General features: G+C 34.1%; 1 protein-coding gene and 1 long non-coding RNA gene across 13 annotated transcripts in view; one reads left to right on the forward strand and one right to left on the reverse strand.

The window, feature by feature from the left end:
- The window catches only part of NAALADL2 (N-acetylated alpha-linked acidic dipeptidase like 2), a 1,372,789-nt gene extending 1,347,796 nt beyond the window's left edge, over positions 1-24,993 (forward strand). For all 12 annotated transcript variants that reach the window (XM_054481096.2, XM_054481101.2, XM_063662434.1 and 9 more), the window contains one exon: positions 23,739-24,993. In XM_054481096.2, the coding sequence (XP_054337071.1) occupies positions 23,739-23,937 (199 nt within the window). In that variant the 3' untranslated portion in view covers positions 23,938-24,993. The remainder of the gene's footprint in view (positions 1-23,738) is intronic.
- On the reverse strand, positions 270-3,009 carry LOC129033087 (uncharacterized). The gene is made up of 3 exons (XR_008501535.1): positions 2,942-3,009; positions 1,636-1,847; positions 270-356 (listed from the first exon to the last, which is right to left on the reverse strand). It is a non-coding gene; the product is annotated as an uncharacterized LOC129033087 (long non-coding RNA).
- Positions 24,994-26,105: the final 1,112 nt, after the last annotated feature.

Consider the following 26,105-nt stretch of genomic DNA (forward strand, 5'->3'; position numbering starts at 1 on the left):
CTAGAAAAATGAATGAATAGTTTAGTGTTCTGTTATTTCTTTTTTTCATTTCTGTATTTTTATTGGTTACTTCTAATTGATGTCATTGTGTCTAGCTGCTAGAACCTGCTGGTGATTGCTTCAGTTATTCAGTTTTCTTCTACCTCTCTTAAGGGACAGTCTGTTGGGCTTTGTGAGTTATTTGCCCTTCCAAGTGCTATTTAAGGTTATTTTAATTTGATTGCATTGTTCAGGAAGTGTGACCTCAGAATAAGTAGGAATGTTACTGTCCATAAAGAAAGTCCTCTCGATCGTAGCTCTCTTTCTGGTACAGGAGAGTATAATTTTAACTTTTCATGTAGTTCAGGGGTATTCATCTTAAAGTGATAATCAGAAAAACGTTTGCAGAGAGATCTTTGAGACTTAAATGTTTTTCGCTTAACAGGCCAATATCTAAGGTTCTCTAAGATGACACTTGTTATAAGATCACAAAAAAAAAAAAAAATTGACAGTAAACACTAGCTATTTGCTACTGATTGAAAAGCAATGAGTTAACATAAGTGAATTCTGCCAGTAAGGTTGACTGAATTTGAGACCATGAAGCCAACTATATAGCCACTCTTCCCCCAGATAACATATGTGGTTTACTGTGTCCACATAGTTTCTTTTCAGATTGTAAATTATACTATTTATGAACTCTTGATGACTGACACACAATTGGAGCTTGAAGGTCAAGGCAGCAAACTGCATCCTAAATTCCTATTTATTGATGATGTATGGTACAGTTAGTAGTATACTTTGTGCTGCTACATTTAAAGATCTGTCAATGTTTCTAATACACACTATTATTTTAGGGTTTGATAACATGACCACTTATCTTTACTCTGAATTACATGATGAAAGGCCTCAGCGGTGGGAGGACATCTTCAAGTTCTTTTAACAAGATTATAAGATATTTATATGCGTTCCTTGATACTAAAATTCTAAACAATAAGATTTATGGTAAGCTAGACATAAACAGGACCTCTGTACAGGCAGCATGCAGCCAAAAATGTTGGACTTATATGAATGTTAAGAAATACATTGTTATTTCAGATTTCCATTTCATTACCTATATTCATTTTAAAAGAAAAGTTTAAAACAAAAATTTTTTAAATCCTTATTTTTAAAAAATACCTGGCTTATTCCTACTACTCCCTTATCAGATGTCTATAAAGAGTATACAGAGCCTAACAATATAGTAAAGTAGATATAAGTAGTTATAAGCCTGACTCATTGGTTCGTTTGCAGAAAAAAAAAAATTCTAAATAATGTTTTTAAGGAACTCAATTAGCTGTTTAGTTAACAAATAGCTTGTGGTTGTGTGATCTGGACCTATATAGAGCCATGCTGTGCAATGTGGTAGCCACTAGCAATGTGTGGCTACTGATAATGTGAAATGTAGTTAGTGAAAATTAAGATGTTAAGTATAAAGTGTACATTTGATCTTAAGACATACTACTGAAAAATAAAAATAAAGTGAAAATATAACTAATAATTTTTATATTGATTCATGTTGAAATTATAATATTCAGCAAATAAAATAAAACTACTTCATTTCTTTTTTATTTAGTTTAATGTACTACTAGAAAATGTAAAATTACACATGCAACTTACATTATAGTTCTACTGTATAGTGTTGCTGTAGATGTTCCCAAATATCCCACATTTTTTCTTATAGATGATATACCCAATTGACTTGAATTGACTCAAAGTAGGATGTTTGGCTTGTGATATATCTAAGATATGATCAGAAAGTAGTAAGGCCTTTTTTTTTTTTAGAAATTCTCCATTACCCCAACTGTGGTTGGTGATGTTGTTACAGGTATCTGTGATAGTGGATGGCAAATATAGAAGCGGGAAGATGTAAAAAGGAAAAGTAAGTATGGGAGTCCATAGGAGTGAGTGTCTGAGACATTAAGTAAAACAAAACAGAACAAAATTCAAACTTAAAATATTTGTTGAATGTAAATTCATTCATCTGTCATACTTAATATAGAAAAGGAATATTTTCTTTATCCTTGAATAATATTATTTTCAGATGAAATTACTTGTAGTAATAATAGTTATTACTCAAAACTCACCTTATAGCTACTAAACTTCTGCAACTATAATCTGATTTCTCTAAAGCCTCATTAAAACAAACAAACAAACAAAAACTGCTATTTGCTTCATTCCTAAATTCATTAATTCAGCAATCATTTATGTGCCTATTTTATTCTAGGCATTATGCTTGAAACTAGATGATCCAAAGGTAAAGCACTTTCTCTTTCAATTCTCATTAGATGTTTCCTTAGCATTCTTTTGCTAATTTGCGATGTCTGTTCGACTGAATTCATCTAAGTCTGTAATCATGGATGAAATTGCTTTGGGCACCCCATCAGAAAGAATCACTGAAACCTAACCCCAATGTGTTATCATACACAGATACCACAAGAGTCAACGGAGAAGCAATAATGTGTTACCATCACAGGAGTCCTCGTGGGCTAGAAGAGTGTAGCAGTGGTTAGGCAGGACACTGCCACACTTGTAGTATTAGTGGACAATAGCAAATAAATTCTATTAATAGAATTGAGTCATAAAGTATTTTAACTGAGCCAGCACAGGAGCTTTCTTTATTCATACCTTTATGTCTTACTGTCTATATCCTTTTCTCCCTCACTTCCGTCTAAGAGTAAAAGCGATTTTTTCCAAAGCTAACTTGGTCACCTCTATTCTTGCCTCCTTCTTCTCATACCTTATGGCCTTGCTCTATCAATTTTCAGAACTCTTCTCACCTTCATTTCTACACATTTTCAATCGTTTTGGTTGCTGCAGTGATTTCTGCCCTCTGATTTGAAAACATACTTCCAAGGCCTATCTTAAATCAGACATTGTCCCCTCAACTCTTTCATATTATTGTCCTCTCCTCCATTTGACATACCTCCCTAGTAGCCTGTTCACTTGCTGTCTTTCATCCTGTGTCGCTCATTCATTCTTTCAGCCTTTAACATTGGCTCTCTTTCCCCCATCCAATATTCTAATTCTCTTATTGTCCTTACATTACCAACAACTGCCATTCAGAAAACACAGTCTTTTTTTTACCACCCCCCGCCGCAGTCCTTATTTGTTTGGACCTCTCTGACCAATTCTTTTATGGAAACTATCGATTACCATTCTTAGTAAAGTGAATACAACTTAAAATCTGTCTTCAACTGCTTAATTTTATTTTAGCAGATTTCCCCTTTTATTTACCTGTTGCAGTCCCTTTACATTAAGAAACAGTTATCCCAAAGTCTGCATCTCGAAGACTGGACTTTGATCCCAATTTTGCTTCATAAAAATTCTTCAAGAAATTTTATAGAAAGTCTGTCAATGATTAAATCTCGATTCGTGATTTTTTTTCCCTCTATCAAAAGGGGCAGACATTTAACAGAGATACAGTAGATAAGAAGGGAATAGAGTCAGAGTTTATGAGGCACATATCTGAAGGTTATATTCTTTATTTTTATATTTTCGCTTTTGGAACAATGTCTTTATTATGCTCAGAAAATACCTGCTGGTTCAACCCTAAATTGTTACATTAAAAGAGATACAGATTTAAATGTTTAGGGTGGGTGGGTGAGTGCTTAATCTCTGTAATAAACTGACTCCATTGTTAGAAAACATTCTCAGGCAACTATCTCATACTATCTAACTTGACTTTGAAAGGGAAGCAGTGTCATGGAGTAAGGAGGAAAATTTATTTGCTGTCTTCTTATTGACGAAGCTGTGAATTTTTGTAAGTTTGGGGTTTGCTACACTCTGGCACGTTGGAAAAGGTCCATTTTGTTGTTTCTTTCAGAAGCTTTTTTTCTGTCATCCATGAGTTTCACATTTAGCTCCTGTTGGAATATTGTTTTAAAATAAATCCAAAAGCAGTTAAAATATTGAAATTAAAACCCCTTCAATAATGTACTTTTCTAAATCTTGACTCTACTACTCAAGGGCTATGTGATGTTAAGCTAACCTCTCTGTGCCCAGTTTCTTTCTCTCTAAAATGGAAATAATAATAGTACCTATGACATTAAGTTGTTTTGAGGATTATATGCATTAAAATATGCAAAATGCTTGGAATATGGGTAAGCATATACTAAATGTTCAAGTGTTAGCAGTTATTACTTTTATCACTATTAATTTATGCAATCAAATTTATTTAGTACCTACTGTTTAGAAACCTGGAGAAATACACAATGAACAAGAAACTCTGTGTTCTTCAGGAGCTTTGCCAAGAAGAGACAAGTATCTGTCAGAGTTACAAGGGTGTGTGACTAGTGCTATGATAAAACCATCAGCCTCTGTGGTTGCACTCAGAATAAATCAACAAACTCTGCCTAGGGTTGTTGGCAAAACATGAGTAGTTGGACTCCGAACTGTGTTAAATTAGTGCTGTAGTTTATCCAGACCACAAAAGTCTTTCATCAGTATCTCTGAGAGTCAGTAGCTGGATCTCCCCCGATACTCCAAGTCAGAAAATGTAGAACTTTTTCTCAATAATTTACCATGATCCTTTAAAAATTACAAAGAATTTGCTTCTCTCAACCTACTGATGAACTTCAAGATACATTTTCTCTAATAGTTTAAAATACGTTTAGCATAATGTTTTCATATGCAGTCTGTGTGTCTGTGTGTATACCACTACTATTGGCTGTGCGATTATTCTGACCCGCCTACACCTTTTAAAATAATCTTTCTTCTTTGTGACTAACATATGTCTGGCTAGAAAACCAACACCTTCCTATCTAAAGCAATATAAAATCTAAAGTTATTTGGTGGGGTTGAATTACTACGGATGTGGAGGAAGGGAGTCGTTCCCTGTGAAGCACCGTCCAGAGTGCCAGATAGATTTTTCCTGGTTTGACCATAAGAATATATACAGAAAAAAAGTAGCACTAGGAAAGTAGAGTAGTTACAGAAAAGGGAATGGGTGGCATTTTCAATTAGTTAATAGCATGGTCAAATATAAAAGGGCAGCTAGTTTATTTGTATAGACTCTTACAAGGCATGATATGTCCTTGGCCTAGCAGTGACCTACAGAAGTGGTCTCTCCCTTGTTCCTGGAAAGTTCCTTTTGGACAAACTCTTTCCTGGGCAGGAGATGTCATCTGATGGTCTCACAGTTCTGTGTTACTAAGGACAAAGTCAGTTGAGAATTATGGGGCTGTGAGATTACGTGCCCAAGGAAGCCAAACGCAAACATCTCAAATAATAGCATAAGTAACACATACAAAGCTTTTCATTGTATATGTCAGGCACTGTGCTAAGCACTTTACCTGTTTCAGCTCATGTAATTATTATAAAAACTCTAGGTTGTAAGGACTAATATTTTCCATTTTACAAGTGGGGAAGAAGAGTCGCAGAGTTAAGTAACTTTAATGTGCTCCAGATCATGGAGAGAGAGACCGGTGGTGATGGGCCAGGAAGCTTGTTTTGTAGGGGTAGGGGAGGCAAAATTTATTCTCTACCCTCCAAGGGCTTCTTGTTGAGCCTAGGAATTAAACTTACCTAAGGCAGATTAACAAGAGAAAAGCATATAAATTTTACCTAGTAATTTTTACATGTACATGAGAAACATCACACACACACACAAAATGAAGACTCAGAGAAATGAAGTTGAATGCTTATATATTAGGCTGAACAAACCTAATAGTAAATTGTGGAAAAGCGGCAAGACAGAGGGTTGTGGGCTAGGGCAGTTAGTTGTGGAAAAGTGACTAGGAAGATAAGATTGGCTGATAAGTTCAACAAGATTTATTTGTGTAGATTTTTGTCAGCCTCCACTTCCCTAGTGATAAGCAAGTCTTTCACATAGGAATTTAATCTCCTGCTTTCAGGAAGAAAAAGGAAGTTCAGAGTGCCCTTCTTGCATCTGCTGTTTTTCAAATGTTTTTTACTCTAAATAACAAATAGGCCAAAGCAGCCTATTTGGGGGCAGTGTATTTTGATCTCTTACATGGGAAACGGCATGAACTGTACACTTAGAGGAACATAATTTTGATACTGACCACTCAGTATTTTCTTCTTATTTTTCCCTCTCTCTGTTATTGATATACTACTTTTTAGATGTAATTCATTTTTTTCCAAAATGTTCACTTCTTTGAAGTGTTCTTCCTAGCTCAATAGGGCAAAAATAATAATGTATTCTTTATAGCATTAAGCATGTCAACTTAGGTATTCAGGTAAACCTCACATTATGCATTCAAGTAGGATAATTAGTGGTATGAGTAGTATTTCTGTACATAAAGTTTTATTTTGACAAAGCAAATATGATGCAAATTAAGATTTGGGAATATAATGGGAATATAATGAAGATTAAGGTTTCTTGAAATGAAGAATATGGTAATTTGAGAATATCAAGACAGGCTGCTGTGGAAATTTTCAACAACCTTTAAGTAATACAAGGTTTTCTATCTTCACTTTCATGCCTGTAAACTATATTATCAGCCCTTTGTTTCTTAGAACAGAAATACATTTGTTTAGTGTGGAATGTCTTTTATTCTTACTGATTTTTATTACTATCACATGTAATATTTTGTAGTATAATTAGCAGCTTACTGTTCTGTTACATGATTTGGGGGGATAAACAAATTTAGAATTTTTCCAAATAGTCAGGGCCGGGCACGATGGCTCACGCCTGTAATCCCAGCACTTAGGGAGGCCGAGGTGGGCAGATCACGAGGTCAGTAGATCGAGACTATCCTGGTTAACACTGTGAAACCCTGTCTCTACTAAAAATACAAAAAACAATTAGCCGGGCGTGGTGGTGGGCACCTGTAGTCCCAGCTACTTGGGAGGCTGAGGCAGGAGAATGGCATAAACCTGGGAGGCGGAGCTTGCAGTGAGCCGAGATCGCGCCACTGCCCTCCAGCCTGGGTGACAGAGCGAGACTGTGTCTCAAAAAAAAAAACAAAACAAAAAAAAGAATTTTTCCTCATAGTCTAGTGTGGGACTGATTAAACACAACACACTACACACACACGCACACAAACACACACAAACAGTATGTGTATACATATCACATATACAAATTTGCATATAAATGCATTTTTACATAAAATATATATATATATATACACACATATCTCAAAAATGTACATAAAAATAGCAAATACTAAAGTAACAAGAATGAAAAAGAAATGGTTCCAAAATACTGTCAGACAAGATTTTTCTCTGAGCGGACGCTTTATGTGTTAATAAAACCACAGGAGGGCAAAGCTGGTATGATTTATCCTCTAAGCCTTTATTTATTCACAGCTGTTCAATAGTAGCAATAACGATTGATTGATAGCACTGTATCTCATCTCCATTTGGAAAGAAGTGAAAAACAATTTTCAAATTCCATTAAAAAAGATAAAGCAAAGTTTACCTTGCTACATGGAGTTGAATAGAACCAGTCAATGAAGTCATTTTTTAAAAACTGTAACGTGTCAAAATTTTAAGAATAGGCATCATTAAAAATGTTCTGTGATAAATATATCAATATCAGAATTATTGGCTGTAAGGATTAAAATGTCATTATTTTTGTACCTTCCTTGCTATGTGTTCCTTGCCTTTGGGCTCAACTCTTTAATAATCTTATTTTCAAAAGGTACATGAGAGATTAATGGTGAAGCTAATTACCTACTACAAGTATCCAGCATACATTTTTCTGATAAGTAATATTTTTACTTTGAAATGTGTAATTTCAATTTGTAGTCAAAACTTATTTTTAAGAGATTAAATATCTGGGAACTCAGCTAAAAATGAAACCGTAAATAAAGTTGAATATGCACTTGTTTGAAATTTATAGCCTCCTACTTTCAAGTTATTTCTCAAATTGACAAATGTTTTTGAAAATTATTTTCATTATTTTTAATGGGATTTTGATGAGTGTGTCTAAGATAGTACACAAAAGCAAATCTATGTTATAAAATCATGTGCTGAATAACGATGTTTCAGTCAAATATGGGCCACATATACTACAGTGGTCTCATAAGATTATAATGGAGCTGAAAATCTCCTATTGCCTGGTAACATAAAGAACAATGCATGACTCATGTGTTTGTAGTGATGATGGTATAAACAGACTTACCGCTGCCAGTCATATAAACATATAGCACATATAACTAAGTACAGTACATGATACTTGATGATAATAAATGACTTCAATCCTAGTTTATGTATTTACTATATGATACTTTGAATTGTTATTTTAGAGTGTGCTCCTACTTATAAAAAAAATGTTAACTATAAAACAGCCTCAGGCAGGTTCTTCAGGAGGTATTCCAGAAGGCATTGTTGTCATAGGAGATGACAGCTCCAAGTGTGTGCCTGAAGACCTTCCAGTGGAACAAGATGTGGAGGTGGAAGACAGCGATATTGATGATACTGATCCTGTGTAGGCCTGGGCTAATGTGTTTGTTTGTATTTTCATTTTTAGCCAAAAAAAAAAAAAAGTTTAAAAGGTTAAAAAAAAATTAACATAACGCTTTTAGAACAAAGATATAAAAAAAGAAAATATTTTTCAGCAGTAAAATGTGTGTTTTAAGCTGTGTTATTACAAGAGTCCAAAACTTAGTTATAAAAATTACAAAGTTCATAAAGTAAAATAGTTAGTTACAATAAGCTAAGGCTAATTTATTATTGAAGAAATAAAACTATTTTATAAATAAATTTAGTAAAGCCTAAGTGTACAGTGTTCATGAAGTCTATAATAGTAATGTCCTAGGGCTTCACATTCTCTTACCACTCACTGATTCAAACAGAGAAACTTCCGGTCCTTCAAGCTCCATTCATGGTACGTGCCTTACACAGGTGTGGTGTGCGGTTTTTTACCCTTTTTTTTTTTTTTGAGACAAGGTCTCACTTTGTCACCTAGGCAGGAGTGCAAGTGGTATGATCTGGGCTCACTGCATCCTTGACCTCCCAGGTTCAAGTGATCCTCCCAACTCAGCCCCCAAGTAGCTGGGACTACAGGTGTGTGCCACTATGCTCAACTAACTTTTGTATATTTTGTAAAGATGGGGTTTGTCATGTTGCCCAGGCTGGTCTGGAACTCCTGAGCTCAAGCGATCCACCACCTCAGCCTCCCAAAGAAGTCCTAGGATTATAGGGGTGAGCCACTGTGCCAAGCCATTTTTTATCTTTTATAGAGTACTCTTAGTGTGCCTTTTCTATGTTTAGATGTGTTTATATATACAAATATTTACCATTGTGTTATAATTGCCTACAGTATGCAGTACAGTGCAGGTTTGTACTGTACAGGTTTGTAGCCGAGGAGCAATAAGCTATACCATGTAGCCTAGGTGTGTAGTAGGCTACACCATCTATGTTTGTGTAAGTACCTGCCATCACATGTTTGCACAATAATGAAATAATATAATGATGCATTTATCAGAGCATATCCCTGTAGTTAAGTAATCTATGACTGTAGTTTAATTTTAAGCGATAGCCATTAGTACCAGTAGTCATGGCCAGATGGTCACATAAATATATTTCTTAGAAAACAATGTTGAAATCGTACTCAAATAATTATATGAAGGCAAAGAATTATCAAACATAATTATTTATGGAAAATAAAACTATATAAACTTACATGACAGGCTGCGATGTCCACTACAATTTTTATTAGCATACCATAGTATTTTTACAAGGTAGATTTTACATGGTATTTTTACAAATGATCTCCAACATCTCTAAATTATCTCTTTCTGAGGGAGGGAAGATAAAATATTCAAAATGATTCAAAATTTAATTTATATTTCAAGGTCTTCATGAACAAGAAAAATAGATGGAATTCCTTAACTTTAGAGTTTCTTTTGTTTTATTATATTAGCCAAATATGCTGAAGACCATAACTCTGAAACGGTTCAATCACTCCCATTTAAATTAACTCAAAACTCAACAATCCCTTTGGAACTGAGATTGCCTTTGTAATTCTTTTGTATCCCACATAGCAGTTGTTGGTGCCTAATAAATACTTGATGAATGAGCTCTCAAGGTAATTATTTTTCCTTAATTTCTATCAACTTCTACTATAAAATTCTTTCTAAATTTTCTTAGATATGATGAGAGTTTCTACGACTTTATTTGTATTAAAATGTAGACTTTTATGGATATGTCTTCTCTCTGTTAAAAGTATCAAAATTCTATCATCTAACCATCACATATGACTTAATCATCTTAATGTATTTTATACAATTGAAGAATCATTTCACAGACTACCTGACACTTACATAATTTTAACTGAGAACATATTCTACTACTTGAGGTCTTGGCTTTTGTATGGCTCAGAATTCACTGAGTAATGTTGTTTTCAGGATATTGGATTAGCATGCCTGCCAGAACATTCATTAAGCACAGAACAAAATGTCAAGGTGATTTGTATCAAGATGTCTAGTGCAAAGAACCCGTTACTTTTATTCTTCTCTATTTAGGGCCACAATTCCAAAGGGTACAGTTAAGAAATGCATGCATTATTTTCTGCATATGTTAAATATTAGGTTTCAAGAAAAAAGGTGGATATAGATTAATAGAACTGAGCCCACTGAATAAAGTCAATTACTTTAAAAACTAGTATGTGTTTCAGATAGTGACATACATCTTACAAAAAGAGCTAAACATCCATGAAACTCAGAGTTATTAATAAAAAATACAAATGCGTTTTGTTTTCCTTAAGTATAATTTAATAAATTAATAATGGATCGGGCAATTGTTTAAACACACAGTGACCACAGAGTCTAGAGCATCTAGAAAAGGAAATGTAACAATTATTTAGTTATCTCAGATTTCATAAACAGGAGAAGTAGGGGACTTAGGATACAAAATTTCAAAATACTTACTAGGATTGGCTAACTTAATTACCAACACCAAGTAATTATGACCTTTTTCTCATCATTTTGATAACTTGGTTTATATATGCATTGATTACTTCAACAAACCTATGCATTACTATCAATAAAATTGGCTAGATAATCTTCAGTGAAGCAGGGTCTGTGAACAGGAGTCTGAGTAATGACAGATCTCTTTCTTTTGGGGCCCCAAATAGTCCCAGATCCATTGTTCATCTAGTACTTCAAGTCACTACCACCAGTTCATGAGAGTTGGAACTCAAGATGATACCTATTTGCCTTCTCAGTTTTTAGGAGTAGCTTTGACTAAATACTGCCTGAAGAATAAACATCCTTTTATGTGACACAAGCAGAGCCAGTAGATGTTTATATGCTTGAAAAAGCATTTTATTTTAACGGAAACACTCATTATCAATCTTTTGGTATAAGACAAAGAACTTTTCTTTGAGTATTGTTCTGGGGATTGGAATTCTAGATTTACTTTCTTGTTTAAACAACACATATGATGCAATGTCTAAGATTCCTAGTTTCAGTTTCCTCACCTTGGAGCAAGAAATAGGCACTTGTAATGCAGATTTTTTCTACCTTGTCACTATACTCCTTTCCTCCTCTTATTAATAATCTTTTCAGTTATGTCTCCGCATATAATTGAACAACACTTTCAAATTTCATCAATTAATCTGTATAAGTCTGTCCAAAACATTCAGGTTCATTTTCAAAAAGATAACTCTTTCCTTCACACTTAAACTATCATTATTTACGTAATGCTAATTAAATCATGTAATTTTGTATATAATTACACATGTCACCAGAAGAAACTAGTTTGCGAACAAAACAAGACGTCTTTGTATATGTAAAACTCACTGGAGGAATTGTTGAGTTTATGTGGGTGTCATGCATTAGGTTTACGTTAGGGAGCTGGGAAAAAATACAGACTCAAATAAAGCATCTCAGATCCATTGCATCTGAATCTCTTAAGCGCCTTTAAAAGTTTCGCAGGTTATTCTCATGCACATTAAATTTGGTAATGATTCCTAGAACATTATAGGATACTTGCTAATATTTAATATGAGGAGAAAAATGTGCTATATAGCAGGGCAGCAAACTAGAGGATAATTGTAAAAGAATCCTGTGGAAATACATTTTTCTATTGCCAGTGTAGTGGATATTGCTCTTTAAAATTTATTTTTGAGTGCCTGATATCAAACCCTGTTTTCTATATGGGGTGAGTCCCCTATGAGCTTAGCTGGAAGCAGGGCATATGTCTCCCCACAGAAGGTGAATCAGGGTCCAGATATTTGTATTTGAGCTAGGGTAAAGGCACGTGCCCTAAGCTTAGCCAACTGGATGACCCCTCCCAGGACTTTACATCTGAAAGAAGAGAAACCAAGACATTGGCGCAGTTCAACATTACTCACTCTTGTTGTGGACAGACTCTGTCAGTGGCAGAGCAGAAGTAGAGGCAGCAAGATTGTCATGACAGAAGAGTGTTCCCAATGCAATGGTGGCAGTGGGGATGCCTCAAACATTGATGTCCTAAACTATTTCTATAATGGGATCTTGGAAATATTCTTATACCTAGTTTCCCTTGGTTACTGCCTGGTTCTCAATGTCTTCTATGATTTCTGTAAACTATTACATATAGTATATAGTATATAAAATATATATACAGTATATTTTTTTCAATAAATTTATTTTTTTCTTAAATTGGACATGATTAATCTCTGACGGGTATAACCACATGCACACCTATTTTGTGCTGCGTACCTGAGAACCCTCTTCAACCCTCTAATACTCACAGCTGACAGTGTGGATGAATTTACTTTTAGAGTTCCCAAAGCAAAAAAACCCTGATATTTCTACTATTTACTCACAACTTGGAAATTCTTCTTTTCAAAATTCACTTTAACATAATCACTAAAAATGCCTGTCTAGTACTTGCATTTAAAAAAAAATTAATGGTACTTCGAAATGAGATGATTTTACTTTTTAAAAAATTGTATAATATGTTGTTTTTGTGTCCATTTGTTTACAAATTAAAACCACAACATTTTCATGTCCTTGTGCCAGCAAAAGTTGTTACAAATAGTGACACACCAATAAACTGTGAGGAAATTTACTCAGCTAAGGAAAAGTACCAAAGTGCTCCTTTAAAGCATTAATTTTTGTCACATTTTCAAAGTTAATATTTATTGTGTTAACTTCTGTAACAATTCTTAAAAATATGAAATGTGATGTTTCTAGTTTTTGTAACTGACATTAAATCATTCTTTCATTAAATACCTCAAGCCTTGTGATCAACATTCATAGCTTCAATAGGTCAATTGCTGTACTTCGTACTTACTTTTCATTCTAGCTAAAATTAAGCAAGCATTACAATGTTCTGTTGATTTTGAAGTGTTCAAATCATCTTGAATACTTGCTATTCAAGAGAAACCATGCATTTTTGACCCTAAGGCAATCATTTTCAAATGTCAACTAAATGAATTATCTAAATTATTTAAGTCAAAGAAAACTATATCTATAATTATAAAAGAAAATATGTGTGTGTTTTTCATAACTATAGTAAGTAATCAATAAGTATAGTATATCTGGATATATTTGATTGAAAAGAACACAGAGCCTTACTCGCATTGGCTTAACTCACTTAATTGAAAATCAAGAGGAAGTGCAGATGTTAGGTTGGATCGATGCAGTATTGCAATCACGTCATCACGGAATGAGTTTCTTTCAGTCTCTCGGCTCTACCTTCCGTAGTATAAGCTCATCTTAAGACTGATTTCCTCCTGGTGGGGTAAAAGAAGATGTGGCATTTATAGATTTCATATCCATAACCCATACTTTTCAAAAGGAAAAAGTGGATTAGCTTTTGCTGGTTCTTTCAGAAATCCAAGGAACTACTGCTTTTAGAATCCTGCAGAAAACTTCCTCTCAAATGTACGTGCCAACATTTGGTCACATACCTATTTCTGAAATAATCTGTTTGGTTAAAGAATTACCTTTTGCTTAATTAGGACTGTGTTACTTGAATCAACATTATGACAATTGAGATCAGATAACCCAAGTTAAATTCATACGGTGAGGAACCACCTCTGGAGCTTTTCTCCAAAACAATAAAGTACAGAGTGAGCACTGCATAGAATATTGGTAGACTTTGTACTACGTGACAATGAACAGTATATGACATAGAGAGGCAAGATACAAAAAAAAATTTATAACAAAACAGCATTTTCTTTTTTTTTTTTTTTCGAGACGGAGTCTCTCTCTGTCGCCCAGGCTGGAGTGTAGTGGGCACGATCTCGGCTCACTGCAAGCTCAGCCACCCGTGTTCACACCATTCTCCTGCCTCAGCCTTCCGAGTAGCTGGGACCACAGGCACCTGCCACTGCACCTGGCTAATTTTTTTTTTTGTATATTTAGTAGAGATGGGGTTACACAGTGTTAGCCAGAATGGTCTCGATCTCCTGACCTCGTGATCTGCTGACCTCGGCCTCCTAAAGTGCTGGGATTACAGGCGTGAGCCACTGCACCCGGCCCAAAGCAGCATTTTCTAACAGTCTAATATAAATATAGAATAAAGTGAAAAATTTTATAAAACATAAAATTAAATAACCTCATACCATATAGTATTTATTAAAAGTATTATACAAACAATAAGTTCAAAATATTTTGATTTATTCATCACACGTTTGGCTTCCAACCTAGACTGTAAACGTCTAGTTTCTATCCCTAAGCAATTAACACAGTGACTTAATCATATTAGATGTTTAATAAAGGCTGTTCAGTAGAATAAGCAGAGAAAAATCAATACTGGCTGAATTACTCACTTTGTTGAAATAGATGCAGCTTAAATGGCAAACTTTTGGCTTTAGAGTGAACTTCCAAAACACATAGTGCACATCCTTCTCATTATTAGAATCAGAAAATAAATGAATTACCTATTTTGTTTTGTTTTGTGACCTGAGCATTACTGTTTGCCCGAGGTAATGGAGGTAACCAAAGAACAATGGAAAGAGGACAATGCAAATATCTGGAGTGTAGGTGAAACGAAATGCATCTTTATATTGTCAAAAGCCTGTAGGGTATTCAAATAAAATTGTCTTTGGAGGGCGACAGGTTCTACCTACTGAGTGGAAGCTAAAATACTAAGAGATAATGAGTTCCAAATAAGTAAAGAAAGAAAAGTTATCTAAATATTGAGTTTGAGTTCATACATACAGTTAGAGATAAGATGAAAGAAAATGGTTGCAATGAAATATAAATAAAAACAAGAAACCAATTAAATGAGTGTGAAAAAAAAAAAAGTAGTCAACTGTATCACTGTCTTCTCCAAATTCTGAAAGGCATTAAGGATTGTGTTAACTTTATCTGATTTTAGTCTTCTTTTTGAATTAGTAGAAGGTTTTTTAATGCAAAAATATGTTTTCTTTATTGTTATACTGTCAAGCACTATGCAGTGGAATGGGAGTCTTACTTGAATATCCTAAAAGATAACTTCTTACTCAGGAAATTTCTCTTGAAAAACAATGTAGTTATAGTTAGATGGACTGAGAACTCTTAACAGTAACTGCAAAAGAACACAGTTGTTTACTCCCTCTACAGTCCTCTGCTCTATTTTATATTTAATTATAAATGAAAACAGACACTTTTATCTATTTCTTGGGTTATACCTTTCCAAGATATTTAAAAAAATTATGCTGTGATGGTTTTCATAGTCAACTCAGGCTGCCTAAGACAAAATACTACAGACTGGGTGGCTTAAACAACAGACATTTATTTCTCACAGTTCTCAGGACTGGGAAGTTCAAGATCAGGGTGCCAGCCTGGCCAGGTTCTGGGGCGTGTACTCTAGCTGGCTTGTCAGTGGCTGCCTTCTTGCTGCATCCTCACATGGCAGAGTGAGGAAGCTCTGGTACCTCTTCCTCTTCATATAAAGGCACTAATCCCATCTTGGGGGCTCTACCCTCATGATCGTATCTAAACTTAATTACCCCCAAGGCTCCACTTCCTAATATCATCCCACTTGCAGGGGCTAAGCCTTCAATGTGTGCATTTGGAGCAGGAACACAAACAATCAGTCTATAACAATGGTTGACTTTGGCTTTTGTTTTATGTGAAAATTCCATCTGTCACTCTGTGAACAGATTTTTAAACTTTTAATAAATCTGTACAGATATCCTAACTTTGTAATGCGTACCTCATGAGGACTGTTTGGCATGATTTACTAATGATATCTCCTGAATTTAGCTAGTCATTTAAGAACTGTCAAATCCATATTGTACTCTGTCAATGGGCGCAATGGCTCACGCCTGTAATCCCAGCATTTTGGGAGACCGAGGTGAGTGGATCACGAGGTCAGGATATTGGGACCATTCTGGATAATATGGTGAAACCCCGTCTCTACTAAAAAATACAAAAAAAAAAAATTAGCCAGGCGTGGTGGTGGGCGCCTGTAGTCCCAGCTACTTGAGAGGTGGAGGAAGGAGAATGGTGTGAACCTGGGAGGTGGAGCTTGCAGTGAGCAGAGATCGTGCCACTGCACTCCAGCCTGGGTGACATAGCGAGACTCCATCTCAAAAAATAAAAAATAAAATAAAATAAATAAAAAAGAACAGATTCTCCCGGGAAGAAAAATGCTACCAAATTTTATAAATTATCTATTGCCTCATTGAAAATCACCTCAAAATCTAATGGCTTAAAAAAATAACTATTTTTTCTGTTATTCTTCAATATGCCATTTAAGCTTTACTTAGCTGGGTGGTTCTTCTGGTTGTGGCTGGGCTGGGTCTTGTTATCTGTATTTATGTCTGCAACCAGTGCCTCTGCTGTGAAGTTGTCTTGGGACTAGCTAGTAAAGGAAAACCTCTACTGACCAGATCCTTGTGTTCTTTCCTCTTCCAGCAGGCTAACTAACCCCTTATTGTTCTTATGGTAACATGGTTGTTTGGCAGAGAGGGAGGGAGAAGGAGAGGGAGTGGGGGAAAGGAGGGGAGAGGCAGGGTGGGTGGGGGGTTGGGAGAGAGAGAGAGAGAGAGAAGCAGCATGGTGGCTTCCCAAAACTGTGGGGAGGGGAAGAAAGCAGCATACAGGAGATTTTGAGACATGGGCTTTCTAAATATGATACATTCTGTTGGTCAAGGCCCAAACCAAATTCAAGAGGTAGAGAAGTAGCCTGTGCCTCTTGATGGAATGAGCTGCAAAGTCTTATTTTAAAGGAGTGTCCACACATAGAGGAAAATAATTGCAGCCATTTCCCTCAACAATCTACCACACGTGTCTTTGTGCCTCAGTTGTCTGCAGGGTGAGTTTATGGCTTAACAATATCAACAAAGTCTTAATTCTCATTCTGCTTTTGCTAGTATAGAACAAAGTCAAATTTAGCTCAAAGGATACGTGTAGTATAAATAGTGTAGCCATGCATTTTGTGCATTCTCATGGGTGTAGTACCCAAGTAAAATAATCTCCTCTAATGTTGATATAAATACAGTAATCTACTGTTAACTATGAAGTACAGTTAGTATAATCCCTAAAAGAATTAGCAACAATTGTATGAAATTTAGCTGGACTTTTCTCTCTGCATTCAGCATGTATAACCAGTCAGTTTTGAAAGACATGACTTATTATTTGGTGTGATTTCATTTAGGAGTTTCTCAACATGGGGTATAATGAATGTTAATTCAGGCTTACAATGGATGGCATCCTGTGCCCATTTATGAACATAAGAAGGAACATTTGAAAAAGAGTCATTATTTCCATCATTAATTTTCTAATTCAAACACATGGAAATGACTTATGAAGATTTTAGTTGTCTTTGTTTAAAAATTCATTTTTTTTTCAGTTTTCTTTTGCTTTAGTTGAGAGGAAAAGATTTGTCAGTTGAGTAAAGATATTTCATCTCCTTCACTGATACTGCCTGGAGTTATTAATTAGGTTTCTGAGTTTGGCGCTATTCTTTCTTGGTCACCATGACATGTCATTGAAACAGGCTCATTAAAATGAGTGATGTGTGTTGTAATTTCATTAGTGTCATCAATAATATATTACACTTTCCTTTTAGTAGTCTCTTTATGTTGTGTGTGGGTCAGGATAACTGTATGAATTACATTTATAAGATCCAAATTGTTACAGATGAGGGAAGATAGGCATGAGGGTGGAATTAATGTTATTTTACACATGATAACTACTAAAATGATTTTAATTAAATAATATTTTAATTAGGTCTGATGTCTCTCCATGCCATTCTAAGATACATGTTCTGTGTATGCAAATAAGATAGTGATTTATTGAATTAGATCTATGCTAACACAATCTATTCTTCCTGCAGGGAAATTTTCCTAAATTGGACTAAAGCAGGTGTATTGAAGAGCAGGAATGATTCACTAAGGAATATGAGTCCTTGTGGTTGTAAAGGACAGACTTCTAACATGGAAACTCTTAAAATATATTCTCACTTTCTTTCCACTGTATTTTTTCTGCCAGACATGTGCCTTTTGACTGGCTATTGGTCAGTTCCTAGTCTTTCCTCATCTGAAAAATATGGGTCTATAATGGAGGAGAGACACACTTAGGCACTCTGATATAGTGTTTGTTGTTAATATCTTTTAACTCTACTTGACCAATTCAATTTTGGTGACATTACATGGGAATTCAAAGAGCTTTTGAATTAGAACCTTCCATAAGAGTATTGATCTAATTGAAATATTCACAAGCAAGAAGCATCTGCATATTAAAAATGGTATAATACTGGTTTTGCTGTCAAGAGATGATTCTGGGAATACTTAGGATTAATGATTGAATATGTAAAAGTTCTCAGAGCCAAGAAATACATGAGAACATATGTGATAAAATGTAAAAACATGATTTTGTTTTAGCCTTCCACTTAAATATTAAAAGTAATATAATGCTATATTTTCATAAATGATTCAAAATGCAGAAATTTATTTTATGTAAGCAGGAAGCTAAGTGGTTTTCAGTACACAAAAAAAACTGCAAAAGATGAGCTAATTCTGAAAATCAGTGGTGGAAATGATCTTTCTCATGAAAATTTAAAGAAGATATTTTTGTTAGCCCTGATTTGTTTTTAAGGTAATACAATTTATCTGGGTGAAAAACCGTATTTCTACTATTATAATAAAGATCATCTAACTTAAGTAACATCAGCAGCTACCCAAAATGAAGGTTTTTTTAAATGATGATGAAAAAAATCTCCGTCACTTATATTCTACTAGAATCTCAGTATCTTAGCTTTATGCTGATTTGTATCCAATTTCAGTAGAAATGGATATGAGTGTTTATCTTCCATAATAGCTTGCCACAAGCCTACTACTTGAATCATGTAGCATATGGAAAATGTGTTTAGCTACTTGCAGAATTTCACAAACTAAAAAAAGATCCATTTCTGCTCATAGGGCTTGTTTACAGTCATTATAAAAGCATGTTACTATGTTGCTTACTAGTTAGGAGAAGCAAGTGTTGGCATACTCCCCTTTCCATTGCATTGGCCTTTAGGAAATGTATGTATTGATTTTCAGTTCTAAAACAGTAATCATTCTAATTTCTTGTGTTTAGACCTGAACATTTTTTTAGGATGCATTTTTATTCTTCTACATTATATCTCTTCTAGATATTTTATGGTAGTTATTGACACATTTTACAAAAATATATTAGAGACTGTTCATGCTTATGTGAATTGCCATCACAGGATTAATCTGTAACTTTTATGAGCATATTTTATTAATAACATCTTATCATTACATAGAATATGGATATTTAACATTTAATAAGCACAGAATGCATATGTAGAAATGTACTTCATGCCATTGGGTTTTGCAAATGTAGAAAAGTCATTATAACAGCCTAAGAATCTTTAAACATGCCCCCCATAATATACTAGTTGCAATGTTACAACTCATTTAAGGAATAGTTCTTGATAACAATGATTATAATATTTTTGTTTGTCAGCATACTAAACAATTTATCCTCAAGGTATGGAAATAAAATGTTTGATACAATTTTAAAAATATCGATTGTACTCTCTCTTAAATTCTGGAAATATGTTTGCCATTTAATGATTCATAATTAAACATGAAACTCATAAAGTGAAGGAAGAGAATTCAAAACTATAAATATTATGAAAAATGATTAATTTTTTATTATAGTAGTTTATTCTTTTAGTAAAGTAGTATAGGTTGTCTACAAAGCAGTATTTTTTACATAGCTGAATAATTAAAATATTTTTAATCCATTTTTATCTTTAAAATATCTTGATTACTAAATGACTTTTTCATCATTTGTATACGAATACATATATATATCCATTTATATTTATGTTTGTTTAAATAGTAGATTATGAATGTAAATATGTTTGATATGTATCCTGGCACCAGAAGCCAAGTCTTTTTCCTAAATACAAGAAAGCTTATGTTAGCCTGAAAAAACTAACTTTTGTATAGGTTCTGTCATGTACAAAAATATTCCAGGCAGTTTCATCTGCATTTTGAACAATTCTACAGTTCAGTCAAAGTTTCTCTAAAATTATTTGGTTTCTTATTTTTATGAAATAAAACTAATATTTAGGGAAACTTTCAATAAGTATTTCACTAATTCTCACTATTTAAGTCATTTTGAGATATCATCAAAACATTTTCAAAAGTTCTCTGTATAAAAATACATGTATACATATGTATATGTACATACATAAATAATCTCTTACATGATTACATTCGCATGGTTGAATGGCTTCTTCTGAAAATCCCTTTAATGTTAAGAATACTTGGAGAATAGCAAAGGGAAAACATCGGCTTTAAAGAATGTTCTGATCTGGAAGTAGAGACAAAATTTTCCAAGTATACAGGGGAATCTAACATTTCCTGGTACTGGATGATGAATCAATTTTGTATTTATTGAACATACAGTTTATTCCCAGATTGCACATTTCTCATCTGTAACAGAGGCCTGGAGCAGTTGTGTGTATGGACATAGCTTGTACATTTCCCAGGCTAGGTGACCACAATGTGGGTCAAGCCAGCAGTATTGGTGATGAGGCAGGTGGAGTTGTTCCCAGTGCCAGAGGCAGTTCTATCTTGCTTTTATGTGCTCCTTGGGCTACAGAGCTTCTACACTCCACAAGGCCTTATACCAGAGCATTGCTCACAACCCTTTTGCTACTCCACCTGGGAGATAATTTTCTCCCTCCCATATTCAGGGAATATATTTTTCTTAATACAAACTATAAACCTGAATTCAAGAATATTCAGAATTTTAAGAGTATCTTTCTTGCACTGCTCTTTTTTCTTAATACAATGCCAAGTTTACTCATAAGCATGAAGATAAAGGATACTGGACTATTAGAGATAGTTCCCATTTAAATTTTTCTGTCTTGAACAAAATCATTAAAATAATCTCTCTATTCAAGAATCTTCTTTTCCCACCACCACTCATCATGTACTCATTTGCAACAGAAATTTCTCTCCAAAGATACAAAATCGACTGTTCTTCAATGAATTAGGGCTTAAAATGCAAAATAAGCTGAATTGATATAACTTATACCAACATTATTGAGGGTCTACTGAGTTCCCAGCACTGAACTAAGCCAGATAAAAATTTAACTAAATTAAATCACCATGACTAAAGACCTGCTAGCTTCACAGCACTGAATTAGACTTGATACAGAAGTAACATGTTCTTCACTCTGAAGTGTAAAGCAATGAGATCATAACATATTCTTGAAAACAGGGATCAGGATATCACAACAGCTAAGACACAGAGATGGATAAATGAATATCAGAAGCCAATTGGACATGTAAAGAAAGCAAATGACTTACAGGGTTCTGGCTTGGGGGATTAGGTAGATTTCACTCCCCATTAATCCCTACAGAGTATGTGGTGAAAAGTGCTGGCAAGGCTGAGACAGTGAAGCATTGCTGAGAGGAAATGGTGATCAATAACTCAATCAACTTGATGCTGGTGCTAGAGAAAAGTATAAATTAATAAATTTTGTGCTGTGGCCCTGATTCCATCTTTTCAAACTCAATCATCACTGTGTAATGTAAGTCTGTGTCACCTTTCATCTGGACTAAGTGGTCTTCTGTTCTCCAGGCTCTATATTACAACCAACGTAATTATTCCAAAATGAAATATAATCACCTTTCTTTCTTGCTTACATCCTTTCCCTAGTTTCCTATTGCTTATAGAAACAAGCTTAATCTTTTTACTTTGGTTTACCAGGCCCTGTATGATATGACTGTGGCTTGTTCTCCCATATCTGCTCCTATCATTGCCCAGTCTAGCCCTATACTCTGATCTTACAAAAATGCTAACATGGATTTCACTAAGGATATTATGCTGTTCTATAATTTTTTGTCTTTGCTTATGCCATTCCTTCTGTGTAGGATGCTGTCCTGTCTTCATCTCTTTTAGCTTTTTTCCTTTCCTAAACTTTTGTAACTGGTAGCTCCCCTCATCTTTCAAGATGCTGTTTAAATATTCTCCATTTTAGACCTTTTTCAGACCTTTCCCAGTAGCAATCTATCATCTGTTACAACTAGACCTTACATCTCTACTATAACAATTAGAAAAATGTATTTAAGTTATTTACCTGTTTGCCTCTCTTATTAGACCATGAGATTTCAGCTAGTTTGGGTTGGAAATAAGACAATGATGCAATAATTCATAGCTTTCTAACAAAATACATCTATTTGTATCTATGAATGTATAAAGGTGACTGTCTCAGACTTTCCCAAGTCAAATTTCTCCTTCTCAGCAATTTGACTAAGTTACAGGGCACTATCTTATTATGCATTCCACACTTGTGAGAAGATGGTATTCTAGATGTCAAACATATATAAAAGAAGAGAGAACAGTGTAATGAATTATATTACCCAGTTTCAACAATTATTAACTAATGGTCAACTGTGTTGCCTCTATACTGTCTGTAGCTCCACTATCTCATCTGCCCTCCAAATATTTGAAGCAAATTCCAGACATAATAACATTTCATTTGCAAATATTACAGTGTGTATTAATATTTCTAAATGATAAGGGCACTTTTAGAAAACATTGATGATACCATTATCAGATCTAAAATATTTGCAATTACCTAATATCACCCAATAATCAGTGTTAAGTTTTGCACTACTTCTCATATTTTAAACTGTTTAAATACAAGTCTAGTAAGGTCTATGCTTTGTGATTCGTTGATTTTTTTGGGGGGAGACAATTTTGCTCTGTTATGGAAATTTTGTCAATATTTAGAAACATTTTTGGTTTTTACACTAAAGGAGGAGTGCTACTGATATCTAGTGTGTGGAGGCCAGGGATACTGCAAAACATCCTACAATACACAAGGCAGCCACCACAATAGACAATTATCTAGCCAGAATAGTAAGAGGGCAACATTGGGGAACCCTGGTCTATAGGTTCCCCCTGCATTATATATTGTATTGCAATTGATTTGTTGAATAAACTGGGTCATTTTTCTTATAAAGTTTTCCACATCTATATTTTGCTAATGACACATTGTGATATAATTTAAGATTTTTTTTTCTAAGCAGTTAAATCTAGAAGCATCAGATTCAGATACAATTTTCTTTTTCTATCAAAACTGCTTTTTTTTTTGTTTCATAGTGTTGTGTATTTCCATCAGGAGGCATATAATGTCTGATCATTTCTCTCTTTCTCATCAATATGGGAAACTATTGGTGATCAATGTCTAAATTTGTTAATTCATTAGGAGTTGAAAAATCGTGATATTGTATTTTTATAATTTATTTATTTATTGAAAACATCACTGACTCTTAGAAATATTCATTCCAATGTTTGATAGAAAAATAGCATTGTGCATGAAACATTTATACATTTTGTATTTCTTTTCAGAAACATCCTATACCACCTTGATGAAAAGACAAGCCGGTTTTCAATACTTATAGAGGCTTGGGAACACTGCAAACCCCTTGCATCAAATGAGACCCTTCAAGAAGCCGTGTCAGAGGTGTTGAACAGCATTAATTCAGCTCAGGTTTACTTCAAAGCAGGACTTGATGTGTTCAAGAGTGTCTTGGATGGGAAGAATTGAGAAAACCCTGAGCATTTTTAAAAGTTTGTTTACAATTCCACAAGCAAAAGCTCTAATTTAACCAGATTTTCTGACATTGAAGGCTTATTTTCCCCAATGGCTTTTTGACAAGTATAAAGCTATTATTACCTTGTATTTTTTAAATGTAAATATAAAAAGAACATTTTGCACATTTAATATTTTTCTTATATCTACATTTCTGAATATGTAAAGCAAGTTATTGACATAGGACTTAAGAATTACTTATTAAAAAGAAATCTGATATATATATACTATTTTGAGGAAAAAGTTCCAAGAAGTTCTGGGCTATCTTTGTTCCTATGGGCAGAGCATATAGGAACACATTTTATTCTCTCTGATAGAGCTATTAATGACTTAGTTTCTATAAAAGAAATGGAGAGTTGATATGGTTCAGATTAACTTCACTATTAAGTGTTCAATATGAAGAATTCAAGTATTCTGACTGAGTGATTGGTTGACCTAAACCACTTTGAATGTTTCTATTTTATGAAATGAAGTTTCTCTTCTTAACACAACTAGATGTAGTAATACACTGGTTATGAAATTGTATTTTTTTAAGTATTCATGAAAAAAGAGCCATAAGCATTCCAGGGAAAAATCTCAAGGGAGCTACACAGAGCAATTTAAATGCAAATTTTTTTTCCTAAAAACTTACAAGGTGACTAGCTTTGAAACCCCTAATTTGCCTCAGTTGATTTTCTAAGAATTTCAGGAGCGATGTATGTCTTAAGAGGGAGAAAAAAATATTTCTTATTACTTTTTCTCTTGTTTCTGTTGGAAACACTGAAACAGGGACTACTCTAAAATGAAAGCGTCTCACATTGGTTTTCTTTCTTGTATCTTTTCTGAAACTCCTTGCTGTAAGGCAGCTTTCACAGAGTACTATATATTTTCAACAGTAAAGTAGCAGAGTTTCTCTTTGAAACCCAAAATGTCTTCTAAAGCATCAAATTTATTTCTGCCTCTGACAAAAAGAACTTACTATGAAAGAAATAGTTGTTTTATCAATAAAAGCCCCTTAATATTATGAAGAAACTTTTCATATTTTTTTCTTCTTTATCCTTAATTGTGACTAAGATGGAAATCTAGAAAATATTCATGCTTCTAAGTTTCTGCAGTGTTACTGTAAGGGAGTGTCTCGTCTACACTTCAATTCTTCTCTCATGTGGAAAACTAAGCTTTTTATATTGACATTGCCATTGAATAGCTCTAGCAACTATTATTATTCCCCCAAACCCTAAAATTCTACCTATTAGGTATCAGGTTAAAGTTCTAGTTCATCTTTAGAAATTTATGTGAAAAATGGTTTTCCTATACTGGATAAAGGCAATTCCCCTTAGGAAACATAGCCTGAGAGTATTTCATATAAATTTTCTCTACCTAATTCAAACATATTTCCCCATGATACACCGCCGGAGTGACATTGCAGACAGTCTGTGTATGTTTAAATTTTCACTTTTTATGGATGAGCATAAACCTAGTCTTAGTTTAAAGGCAAACTAAAGTTGAGGGGAAATAATTAATCAATACTGATTAATTGATTTATAAGGTTCAACACTGTCTACCCTAAATAATTTTTATATGCTCAAGGCAAAGCAGGGAATAGAGGCAGTTAGCTAGATAATTCAAGCAGAAATCCATTTTCATCGAAATTGCCTGTGTGCACATATTTTTAGATGAAAAATGAAACTACCTTACAATATTTTTTTTTTAACCAATGTATTTGTTTGAAAACATTTGCCATGTTGAAGAGTGTGTATAGGAAAGGTCTAGAAATAAACAGGCTTGTGCATACCTAGGCATTCATGCTCTTTCTTCCTCTTCAGGGATCATCAGAAAAGAGGTGGGAATACACGAGCAGGTGCATGTGAGCCCAAAAGCTAGAAAGCCTTATATTTAACCAAAGGTTGATGGGTTCATTCCAGTTATTCACTTACAGATGAAACTAAAACAAAGAAAGGCGAACTATTATCAGTTTGGTAGTTCATTATTTTAGAACAAATTTCTAAATGAATTTATTCCCATAACGTACAACAGCACAGAGAGCAGAAAACATGTTTCTTCTTCATTTTGTTTAAAGATTGCATACCTAGGTAAGTCACATTGTATAGATAAAAACCTTCTTCTGTATTCCTCACCTCTAAATT

This window comes from Pongo pygmaeus, chromosome 2, assembly GCF_028885625.2.
Source record: "Pongo pygmaeus isolate AG05252 chromosome 2, NHGRI_mPonPyg2-v2.0_pri, whole genome shotgun sequence".
NCBI classification, from domain to species: domain Eukaryota; kingdom Metazoa; phylum Chordata; class Mammalia; order Primates; family Hominidae; genus Pongo; species Pongo pygmaeus.